At 47.1% G+C, this 12263-nt stretch overlaps 1 protein-coding gene across 2 annotated transcripts in view; it reads right to left on the bottom strand.

Annotated features, from left to right (window-relative positions):
• Positions 1-1657: 1657 nt before the first annotated feature.
• The window catches only part of LOC119971138 (cysteine-rich secretory protein LCCL domain-containing 2-like), a 58418-nt gene continuing 47812 nt past the window's right edge, over positions 1658-12263 (bottom strand). For both annotated transcript variants that reach the window (XM_038806311.1, XM_038806312.1), the window contains exons 14-15: positions 3744-3877; positions 1658-1972 (exon numbers count right to left, since the gene is read on the bottom strand). In XM_038806311.1, coding sequence (XP_038662239.1) covers positions 1921-1972; positions 3744-3877 — 186 coding nt within the window. In that variant the 3' untranslated portion in view covers positions 1658-1920. The remainder of the gene's footprint in view (positions 1973-3743; positions 3878-12263) is intronic.

Here is a 12263-nt window from a genome sequence, read left to right on the forward strand (position 1 = left end):
AAGCTGTGTGACAGTGTTGTGTGGTCTATCGAACTGAGCATACTGCACTCAAAGGATAAGGAACAAGTTTTTGACAAGCACTGAGGATAATTAAATAAACTGGGAGTTACGATAGCATTGTTGCAAAAGGGATCGTTTTGCCTAGGTAGTTCTGATGAAAGGTCACAGACCTAGGATGTTAACTCTTTGTGCTCTCCACAGATGTAGCTAAGCCTGCGGAGTCTTTCCAGCATTTTCTGTTTCGATTTCAGATTTCCAGCATCTGCAGTATTTTGCTTTTACTTGAGGGCGGGATTTCCCGGTTTCCCCAGCCTCGCGCCTCTCGGCAGTGCGCCATCCGCTGGTGGCAGGATTCTATCTTCCTGCCGCTTGTCAATGGGATTTCTCATTGTAACCACGCGGCGCTGCTCGGAGCCCCGAAGACGTGGGTGCGCTGCCGGCGGGAGAGGTGAATCACAACGACAGGAGAATTCCGGCCATTGCCTCACTTGGATTTGATTTACCTTTTAATCAAGTTAATTTGTGGAATATTAGACAAGCAAAGGTGGAATATGGTCCTCAATTAGTCTGAGCCAGTATTCACACGGGTGGCACAGCCACAAGACACTTACAAACTTAAAGGTAATGAGGCACCGCCTGAACGTCTGTGTAATTCCTTCCTGTCCACCATAATTTATATAAAATATACAAATTCCTTCCTCTTGTCTCACGTCATGTACCATGGCTGTGATGTTACTGGTGTAATATGACCTTGTGGTTAGCAAGCCCAAGAATGAGCCTGTGGATATCTGATCGGTTGGGACTGATGTAAGTACAGATTGCAAGGTTATAATTTCAGAGTTCAAAGATCGAGGATGAAGCTTACATACATTAGAATCTAACAGTTACACGATACAATAACCGTGAACACAATTGGTTGTTCAAGCCATCCAAGCAATGCAAATAACTCAGCCTCCAAGTATCTTCCAAAGAAAAGTCACCATTGTTTTGCTGTGTAAAAGGAAATAGCATTACAAATATTTTGGTAGATTAACCTGGATGTCCACCAATATTTACCAGCCTTTATACCCTGTCCAGCCAAATGAAAAGCTGCTATGAAGTCCCCTTAACTCCGCTCCAAAATTTCTTTCACAAAACGTACACACATGGGGCAGGATTCTCTGTCCTGCCGCACCAGTTTTCTTGTACAGCACACCCCGCCAGCAGAGGGATTCTCCGTCCTGCCAGCCAGCCAATTGGGGGCTGGACTCTCCGCCACATTTCTGCCTCGACTCGCCGGCGGGATTCTCCATTACGCATGCCGATCAATGGGTTTCCCATTGTGGGGCAGCCCCACGCTGTCGGGAAACCGCCAGGCTCCGGCAAAACGGAGCTTCCCGCTGGCGGAGAATCCTGCCCGGGGTTTCCCATTGTAGGCAGCCCCACGCCATCGGGAAATCCCCGGGCGTGAGTGCCCTGCCAGTGTAACAGAGAATCCCAACAGCGGAGAATCCAGCCCATGGTGTTTAGCCAATTTGCAGTGAGGAAAACAAACGTAAGAGACTCACAAACCCAAATACAATAGATTGCACTGAAATATATATCAGACTAAGAGTAAATATTTACCTATATTAATATTGAGCAATTTAACTTATAGACTTACCAGCACCGCTGTAAATAACTATATTTCTGCCTTTAATCAAAATATTACATTTATTATGTACAAAAGTGATAGGAATGTTCAAACCAGAGTCCATTATTTTTGGCAGATGAGATGCAAGATATGTAGTCTGAGAACGTTGTTTAATTTTTCCTGTGATGAAGATGTTCATGACTGTCAAATGTGCACAGTTTCTGCTAATATTTCTTGTGCTCGTGCTTCCTGCTCTGGGAAATCAGTCTGGCAAACCCAGAAGAGTTCTCTCACAGTTAATCCCTCATTCATGCCACTGCAAATATTCTGAAAGCTTTCCCGTCAGGAGGATTTTTTATACTGGAAAAGAACACAAATGACAGAGATGATCAACATGAAGCGATAGCATCTTGTGTACTGTCTCTATGGATCTGACACAGCATCTCAGGAACATCACTGTGAACAAGAAGCAAAGTCCCACTCAGCCACTTAAAGGGAGTTTCCAACCTAATTCCAGAGGAGTTCTGGAGGCGCAGGCACAAAGTCCAAAAGAATTTTTTCCCATTGACTTCACACCACCTCTGCTGCCTCACGGCGCCGAGGACCTGGGTTCGATCCCAGCCCCAGGTTACCGTAGATAACCAGAGTAGATAAGGAGAAACTGATCCCATTGGCAGAAGGGTCGAGAACAGTGGGACACGGATCTAATGTGATTTTTACCATAGAATTTACAGTGCAGAAGGAGGCCATTCGGCCCATCGAGTCTGCAACGGCTCTTGGAAAGAGCACCCTACCCAAGGTCAACACCTCCACCCTATCCCCATAACCCAATAACCCCACCCAACACTAAGGGCAATTTTGGACACGAAGGGCAATTTTGGACACTAAGGGCAATTTATCATGGCCAATCCACCTAACCTGCACATCTTTGGACTGTGGGAGGAAACCGGAGCACCTGGAGGAAACCCACGCACACACGGGGAGGATGTGCAGACTCCGCACAGACAGTGACCCAAGCCGGAATCGAACCTAGGACCCTGGAGCTGTGAAGCAATTGTGCTATCCACAATGCTACCGTGCTGCCCAATTGATTGATAAAAGAACCAAAGAGGACATGCGGAAAAAAATCTCTTTGCAACAAATGGTTAGGATCTGGAATGTGCGGTGAACATGAGTGTGCGGTGGAACTAGATTCAAATGTGGCTTTTAAAAGGGAATTGGATAATTAACTCAAGACACACAAAAAAAATGCAGGGCAACAGGGGAAAGGTGAGGGAGTGGGACAAGGCAAGTTGCTCTTTTTAAAAAATTAATTTCTGGACAAGAATGTCGCTGGTTAGGCCAGCATTTATTGCCCGTCCCTAGTTGCTCTTCAGAAGGTTGCAGTGAGCTGCCTTCTTGAACCGCTACAGTCCTTGAGGTGTCGGTACACCCACTGTGCTGTTAGGGAGGGAGTTCCAGGATGCTCCCCCGGCGACAGTGAAGGAGCGGCGATATATTTCCAGGTCAGGGTGGTGAGTGACTTGGAGGGGAACCTCCAGGCGGTAAGGTTCTCAAGTATCTGCTGCGCTTATGTTGTCCACGGGACCTTGGTAAGTTACTGCAGTGCATCTTGCAGATTGCACACATGGCTGCCACTGTTCGTCAATGGTGGAGGGTTTGAATGATTGTGGAAGGGAGAGCAATCAAGTGGACTGCTTTGCCTTGGATGGTGACGAGCTTCTTCAGTATTGTTGGAGCTGCACTCATCTAGGCATTACACTCCTGCCTTGTGCCTTGTATTTGGTAGACAGGCTTTGGGTGGTCAGGTGGTGAGTTACTCACCGTAGGATTCCCAGCCTTTGACCTGCCCTGGTAGCCACAGTATCAATATGGCTAGTCCAGTTCAGCTTTTGATCAATGGTAACCCCCAGGATGTTGATTGCAAGGAGCTAGCACAGACACGACTGGCCAAATGGTCTCCTTCTGAGCTGAAATCATTGCGAGTAAAGATTATTTCCCGTCAAATATTTCTTCTTAGCTCAGCCTGCTACAGATGAGAAATTTAAACAGCCATCCACCATCATCTCAAACAACCATACTTGTAACAAGATGTAACGGGCAATTTGTCTCCTTCTTTTCTGAAGGTTACCTCTCTGACTGAATTCCATTTTTGGAGGCTGCTGCATATCGGTTCTTCTTCTCGACGGGCTTCACGTCTACAAGACCCCCAATGTGGTTCTTAATCACACCGGCATGTACTGCTGTTCGACAGATACTCGATCTCTAGAAGGCGAAGCAGAAAAATTATTTGAATCCTTCAGCGCTTTGTGCAGCTGAAATCTTGGCAACACTTGCCGTTAGAAATTCTATCTATATATGGCAAAGATGAAACAAGCTTTCATATTGGAGCACACTCTCGGGGAGGAAATGTTCCTGGTGTAATTTGCCTCTGATATATCTCTTTCACTAACAAGTGAGTCAGAAAGACTTTTATCAGTTTTAGTATAAAATTGATGGTAACCTCATTTCCGGCAGCCAGTTCTCTTTTTTCTGAGGTACTTTTCTGCCATTTATCCCCTCAACTCAGTTTACAGCCCAAATTGAGTGGTTAGGGTGGTACTAGCAAATTAGAAGGAAATGCCACTATTGTCCTTTGTAGACTTGGTTAGCCGAATGAGGGGGTGTAAAGAAAAGTGAGGTGTCCTCATTCTAAATCAAAATGGTTATTTGACAAAAAGATTCCGGTCGACATTACGTCATTTGGTTGTCTGTTTCCATTGCCGTTGCGATTTTTAAAAATAAAATGATTTTTTTCCAATTAAGGGGTAATTTAGCGTGGCCGATCCACCTAACCTACACATCTTCAGACACTGAGAGGACATTGCAGCACCTGGAGGAAACCCACGCAGACAAACAGACAGTCACCCGAGACACTGTGAAGCAGCAGTGCTAACCGCTGTGCCACCCTGGTTCAAATCAATCTAAGCCACCCCCCCTAGACTGCTCGCCATTTGCTCTTCAGTCCTTCGCAATGATTCTATTAATAATCTTTATTGTCACAAGTTGGCTTACATTAACACTGCAATGAAGTTACTGTGGAAAGCCCCTAGTTGCCACATTCCGGCGCCTGTTCGGGCACACAGAGGGAGAATTCAGAATGTCCAAGTCACCTAACAAGCACGTCTTTTGGGACTTGTGGGAGGAAACCGGAGCAGCCGGAGGAAACCCACGCAGACACATGGAGAACATGACGACTCCACACAGACAGTGACCCAGGCGGGGAATCGAACCTGGGACTCTGGCGCTGTGAAGCAACAGTGCTAACCACTAAGCTACCATGCTGCCCTACTGCTAGTGCAAACGGCATAATTCCCTCTCAAAAATGGTTTCACATCCCAACTGACAAAAGGCAGCATATGTGCACCATGCAGTGTCAAGAACCACAAGAGCTAGCTAATGGGCAAGTCAACTATTTCAGAGCTCAAACCCGCAGCAGGGAGCTCTTTAAAACTACCTGGTTGCCAGCTCAATTCATTTGTTTAAGCCTCCACTTGTGTGTATTAGTATAATTTTTATACATCTGCAGTCCTTCTGCTATGTATAGTGAACAGTGTGAATCCAGCTGAAGCTGACTAAGGTTGCTATTAATATACACTGTAACCTATTTGTATTATGCCTTCCGTATGATTCCTCCCAAAAAGGAAGCACAATTGTATTTAATTTGCTAAAAGGTACTTGCTGCGCACATAACAGCTCGCTGATCACACAAGGCAGAAGAAACAAATCACTAGCTACTTTAGAGCAGCAAAATTTTGAACTTGGAAATAGAAATTTCAAAACTTAATTTTGTACAAAATCCATAACTAAAAGCTAATCCTGATTCCATTGGATAATCCATACTAAACTGGGAATCCAGACTCTCTGCCGTAAAATGTCTGAACCTGTTTCTCACACTTCAGTTAATTAACCCACCAATAACTGGTAAGCCTACACTCTGTCATGGGCCAAGTGTTGTTGCGCTGCAGCGTGGCCGATGAAAGCCAGAGACCCCGCTCCCAGGATCTACCTTGCTCACCATGCCTCACGAGATCCAACTCAATCTCGTGAGACGTTGCGATGTAAATCCTGCCCAGAATGGGCGGGGTCACTTTTTGGCAAATCTGCTCATTAGAGCGAGACAGCTAGTCTGACTCTAATGTGCAGATTCCTGAGGTACCTGAGGCTTTTGAGATTCAACCCCTTTGCCTCAGAGACCTTGGGCGAGCGCTGTTCAGACGGAATGGCACTTGTGGGGGCCCCCAGGGAACCGGAGGCCCCCAGCTGCAGGCCCTTTGGGCAGGATAGTGCCCTGGCACTGCTGGTTCCACCTGGGTACCCTGGCAGGTGCCCAGGTGGCACTGCCAGATGTCATGGCAGTTAGTGTCAAGCTGGCATTTTCTGCAGTTGTGTCATTGGGTTGGAGTTGACTGGTATGGGTGCGGGCGGGGGGGGCGGGCCTCCCATAGTGTGTTCATTCTGGATGACCTAACCTTTGAACCTTTGAAGGATGGGTGAGCAGTAGCATAGCTGAGGTGTTTAAAGAGGCTTTTTAGAGCTCAGGCCCAAAGTAGCTGAATGAAACAGCTAAACAGAAAAAAGAACTGGCGGACATTTATCCACTCACCTCGGTGGGTTTCCCATGACAGAGGCATCTCGCCACTGACCACGGGTGGAATCTTCCAGTCCCACCAGAATCTGTAGGCTTTTGCATAGCTCGTCCGCCCCGTTGCCAGGCGACCCACCACATGGGTGGAGGGAGGAAAACTTGTGCGGGGATGGAAGATCCCGCCAGCAAGAGGGGCTGGAAAATCCCACCCAGTGGAGCATTTCCCACGGTGGGGCTTTTAACTTTATTAAAGGCGCTACATAAATGTAAGGGATTGTTGTATCGGTTAGAGAAGGTTGCAACTTTAAGGACAAGTCTGGCTGCGAAGCAATTGGTATAAAGGAGAACAAAGATTTTCAATTGGGAATGTCGGGAAGTGGTGAACCAATCGACATTGCCAGCACTGATATGGGACTCAGACTTGCTATGAGATGCGATGTGAAGGACAGAATCGTGGATGTGCTGTAGTTTACATGAGGTGAAGCTTGAGATGCTGACAATGAGAACATTAACGCAGTCAAGTTGGGAGACGATAAAGACATGGATCAGATCTTAGGAAGCAATGAGAATGAGATCTGGTTTGGTGGTGCACCATGTTGCATTTAAGGAATAAACAGTTTTTGGGATTCCCAACAGTGGTTGGGATGTGAGGTTCGAAATTCAACTCTGGGTCAAACTGAAGATGAGCACTATCTGGTTCAACCTGGGTTAACAGCTGGGACTTGGCATCCCCGGGAAGTAGACAGGCAGCTAGGGAGACATACATTTGGTGGGGCCATCCCAGTTACCTGCCTACCCAGATTGAGATTTTCCTAATTCCAGGCGTCCGGCAGTTTGCTGCTCTTGGGCCATAAAATGACTAATTAAGGGGCTCCTTCAACCACTGCTGGTATTTTTGTTGGGGGTTGGGTGCTCGGGCACCTTGTGCACAATGCAGACAGCTTCCTCAGGTTATTACCTGTGCCCACCTGTTCCTCAACATGTCCTCCCAGTCTCAGCCCCTTCATCCCCTCTTGCCGTGACCTACCATAGAACCACAGAATTCCTACAGTGCAGAAGGAGGCCATTCGGCCAACAAATTGAAAATGAAAAATGAAAATCGCTTATTGTCACGAGTAGGCTTCAATGAAGTTACTGTGAAAAGCCCCTAGTCGCCACATTCCGGCGCCTGTCCGGGGAGGCTGGTACGGGAATCGAACCGTGCTGCTGGCCTGCTTGGTAAGCCAGCGATTTAGCCGAGTGAGCTAAACCAGCCCCTAATTCTGCACTGATCCTCTGAAAGAGCACCCTACCTAGGCCCATTCTCCAGCCCTATCCCTGTAACGCCACCTAATCTGCACAATGTTGGACACTAAGGGGCAATTCAGCATGGCCAATCCACCGAACCTGCACATCCTTGGGCTGTGGGAGGAAACCAGAGCACCTGGAGGAAACCCACGCGCACACGGGGAGAAAGTGCAAACTCCACACAGACAGTCACCCAAGGCCGGAATTGAACTAGAGTCCCTGCCGCTATGAGGTAGCACTGCTAACCACTGTGCCACCGTGCTGGCCAGACTGGCCTCAGCAAATTCCCCCCCACCCCTTCCCGCTCACCTTGTTATCCGACTCCAGCGATGATCATTGTTGAGGATGACCTGCAGTCCCGACAGTGTCTGCCACTCCCAGTGGCGCTGCTGGGTCTATAAAGCTAGCTTGGCAGCTCTCAGATGCAGGGCTTCCTTCCAGATAGGGGCAGAAGTCTCGCCCTGATCTGACTAAAGGCCCGATGGCCGTAGAAACAGCCATGTGGGTCACCGCCTCTGCATAAATCTCCACCCGACATCTGCGAAAGGCGCAGAATCAGGGTTAATATGCAGAGGTTTGAAGGAGCAAAACTTTTTTGCAAGGGTCATTGCTTTTCCCTGACTTGAAACGTACCCAGCAGTCAGACAACACAGGAGTTATCATGAGCCTGGTAAGTGATGAAGTAGAGCTTGCTCCATATGGTGACACTTTACAGTTAGAAACTGACTTAATGCCAATCTCATCAAAAGGTAACATGTAAGTGGGGAAATCTAAATGGCCAGGAGTAGAATCTTGGGGTGCACCTAATATGATTATTGAAGGGCAGGTTAAAAACATAGATGCCTTCAAACACCATGTCCAAATTCAAGCCTTCACAAAGAAGTCCAAAACGCTGCACTTTAATTGTAATGTCTCACTTATTATTACTAACACTGGGTAATAGGAAGCATTTCTTTGCTCCTAGAATCATATGATCCAAAGTAATTGGGTGTAGGAAAATCTTTAGTTAGCCGGCATGCTCCGAGAATGGAAAGCGGCAGTTAATCAAATGTGCCGGTTAAAGTTTAAGGAGAGTTCCACGTTTTCATCCTATGCGAAATCTCCGGGATAATTGTGCAGGTATTGAGGTCTCCCATGCGCTGTGGGAGCATGTGAATGGTGTGAGGACAGGCCGTCGATAACCATTACCATTGAGTACGGCGTCACCAATCGAAAAACAGACCTGACAGACCCCACCCCAAAATATCCGTTAAGAGAGAGAGAATTCGGGTTGGCAGAGTGTCGGACAACGGAACTTTTAGTGTACTAATTTTGCAGATTTACTTATAAATAGTGAATATTATAGAACAGTCAGGTTTCCTAACTGTCGAATAATAAAGCAACTATAGCCTTGGGTCAGCATGACATAGGCCTGCTTGTACTGCAGTAAAAGAACTGGGCGTAACCTTAAAAAATGTTTTTACATTTAGACCAACCAACATTAACGTCTCATTGTTCTTTTTCTATCTTGGACACTGGTGGAGAAGCTGTACTCCATTGCTGGCAGTGCTCTATCTGTCAGCCTCGATTTACTGACACTGTGTATAACAGAGCTCTCTGGAGATGTGCAGGAATGCGTTTACTTTAGTCATAGTCACACAGTGTTTCCATACATTAGCAGAACCAGGTTTATTGAAGAGTCACAAGGATTTATCGCATCCAGGGCCTTTCGATAAGAATTATATAAAGTTGGTATAAGATAATGGATTGCTCTTTAACTCAAACTCTTGGCTTAAGTATTTTGCAAAGGAACAACCCTATTTAGATTTTAATTTCCAATGGTGCTGCTGCCTTCGACTGGGATTATTAAAATTATTTACTTTAATTCTTTCAGTAGATGCTTTTAGCGAACTTTAGAGTACCCCAAAGAATGGTGTACATTCAAGTGTGATTACTTTATTCATTTACAGCTATTGAAGTTGATGAAGTTAATGTGTGTGCTCATTCTGAGACCCAGAGAGAAATATAGTTCAACAGATAAAATAGAGCCTTACCCGGGTTGTGAACAGCAGCCACACAAGTGAGTGAGCAACAACAAAATGCATAAAGACCTCTTCCTAAAGCTTGCGCTTGGAATTTTCCCAATTCACCCAGGATCATCCAGATTGTAGGTAAACATATCAACTGGCAAGCTGAAGGTTCAAGCCTGCTAAACATGCCCAACCAATGGACAGCAATTAGCAAATTGTCGGGCTACTTTGCCAAAACAGTGGAATATAAGCCAAGGAGATCCACGACCAAACATACAATGTTCTTGCCAGACCACACTTCGAGCACGTCCTGGTTACCGTGACACAAGGAAGTCATTGAAGCACTGACGACAGCAGAGGGGACAGCCACAAGGTCTTATGTTGTGAGCCTGAGTTATGAAGGAAGACTGGGGATACTTAAATTTTTTCAATCCTGAAGGGAGTTATGTAAGAGATGACCTTAAAGAAGCACATAAAATTATGAATGGAATAGTTACTAATAAATCTGCTAAGGAATCCAGATAGAACATCTTTTCCCGGAGGGGTTGCTGAAATGTGGAATTTGCTACTGCGTGGAGTTATTGAGGCAAATCGCATAGATGCGTTAGGGAAAGCTAAATAGATTTATGAAGGACATAGGACTAGAAAAAGATTCTGGTAAGGTGATAGGAAGCAGGGTGGAGAGGCTTGTGTGGCCCATGAACAGTAGCATAAAGCAGCTGGGCCGAATGGCCTGTTTGTCTGCTGTCATTGATATGCAACTCTAAATATTAAAAACAAATCTGGAATTTAAATTAGGACAAGGGTACACAGGTTCAAACTGATAAAAATGGAAATGTTTCTACGTGCAGAGAATGCTGGAGAGAATAACTTTCCTGATGCAGCAGTAAAAATCCGTGGGAACATTTGGATGCAACAAGGATCCTTAGGATCTCTCAGGAAGGATGAATTCAAATAGCCATCCATAAGTGCAGTACGATCTTGTAATCAACACAAAACTGAGTGAGATGATGATTTAGTTTATCCAGCAGATTTACGTCAAAACGGTGTCTCTCGGAATAACTAGTTACCGGCATAAACATTATTTTTTTTGCCCATTTATATATACACCATGCACCAATGGGCAATCGTGATGATTTGTGTACTGCAAAACTCACCAAAATAGAAACACCTGTCCACTAACAGCCCTGTATCAATATTCCAATTCTCTTCCAACACCTAGTGATGCACTAAGGCAGACTTCTGTCGGGTTTCGTAGAACAGGGGCGGAATTCTCCGACCCCACGCAGGGTCAGAGAATTGCCCGGGGCCACCGAAAATCCCGCCCCCGCTGTGGCAGAAATTCTCCGCCACCCGGGAATTGGCAGGGGTGGGAATCGCGCCACGTCGAGTGGCAAGCCCCCTGCGGCGATTATCCGGTCCGCGATGGGCCGAAGTCCCGCCGCTGGGAGGCCTCTCCCGCCAATGTGGTTTCAACCACCTCTGGTGGCGGCGGGATCGGCAGCGCGAGCGGGACCCCGGTGTCCTGGGGGGGGGGGGGGGGGCGCGGGGTGATCGGACCCTGGGGGGTGCCCCCACGGTGGCCAGGCCCGCGATCGGGGACCACCGATTGGCGGCCAGGCCAGTGCCGTGGGGGCACTCTTTCTCTTCCGCTGCCACGGCCTACACCATGGCGGAGGCGGAAGAGAATCCCCCAGCGCGCATGCGTAAACCGGCGAAGGCCTTTCGGCCAGCCCCGGTGCCGGGCGCCAAAGGTCGCTGGTGCCGGTTTTGGCGCCAGTCGGCGTGGTGCCAACTGCTCCGGCGCGGGCCTAGCCTCCAAAGGTGCGGAGAATTCCGCACCTTTGGGGAGGCCCGCGCCGGAGTGGTTGGCGCCACTCCGCTACGCCGGGACCCCCCACCCCGCCGGGTAGGGGAGAATCCCATCCCAGGTCACTAGTCTATTGCTTGAGGGGCGGCATTCCACATCAAGCGTGGCTGACCAGGAGTCTCTCTCGCTCTTACCGCCAGACATTGGCCTGCTTGGAAGGATGTTTGCAGGTTGACACACTCAGACTGTTTGGCTCCTTTATGAATGGACCTTCCTTGACCATCAGGTCCTGGGGTAGAACTCAAACCCAGAGCTTCTGATTCAGAGGCAGGGATGTTGCCCACTGTGCCACTTGACCTCCTTGTACTTCTATTGGGAAGAAATCATTACTCTGCCATAGGTGGGTACTTTATGTTTGCCGACACAATGCGCAACAAGATGTGCTGAAATTCATCTCTAATGGGTGGATAAAACTTCACAAGATATTTACAATAAGCTAATGTTTAAAGCATAAGCCAGGAAAAGCTCATCAGAAGAACCACAGAAGTTGCTTAGTTAGGCCAATTAGATTCTAAATGCAATCTAGTGAATCAGGTTAATGCAGATAATGTCCTTGTTAATCAAGCATTATTATTTAAGCACTATTTCTTGTCACAAGACAAACTCAATGATTGGCAGGTACAGACATTGACTCATCTCTCTCCCACTCATGTACCCTAGCCCAAATTCTTTCTTCATTATTATTTTATTTTCTCTCCTTTATCGCAATGCTTATCTTGCCTTAGTTTGTTTATGTGAAACGTTCATTGCTTTTCCCCATTCCTTCTTTTCTCTTCCAGTTACATTAATTTGCTTCCAGCCTGATGGTCAGACAATATACCCTTCCTCGCTCTTTGAGCTCGCAGCTGTGCCATCTGA

This window comes from Scyliorhinus canicula, chromosome 9 (genome assembly GCF_902713615.1).
Source record: "Scyliorhinus canicula chromosome 9, sScyCan1.1, whole genome shotgun sequence".
NCBI lineage: Eukaryota > Metazoa > Chordata > Chondrichthyes > Carcharhiniformes > Scyliorhinidae > Scyliorhinus > Scyliorhinus canicula.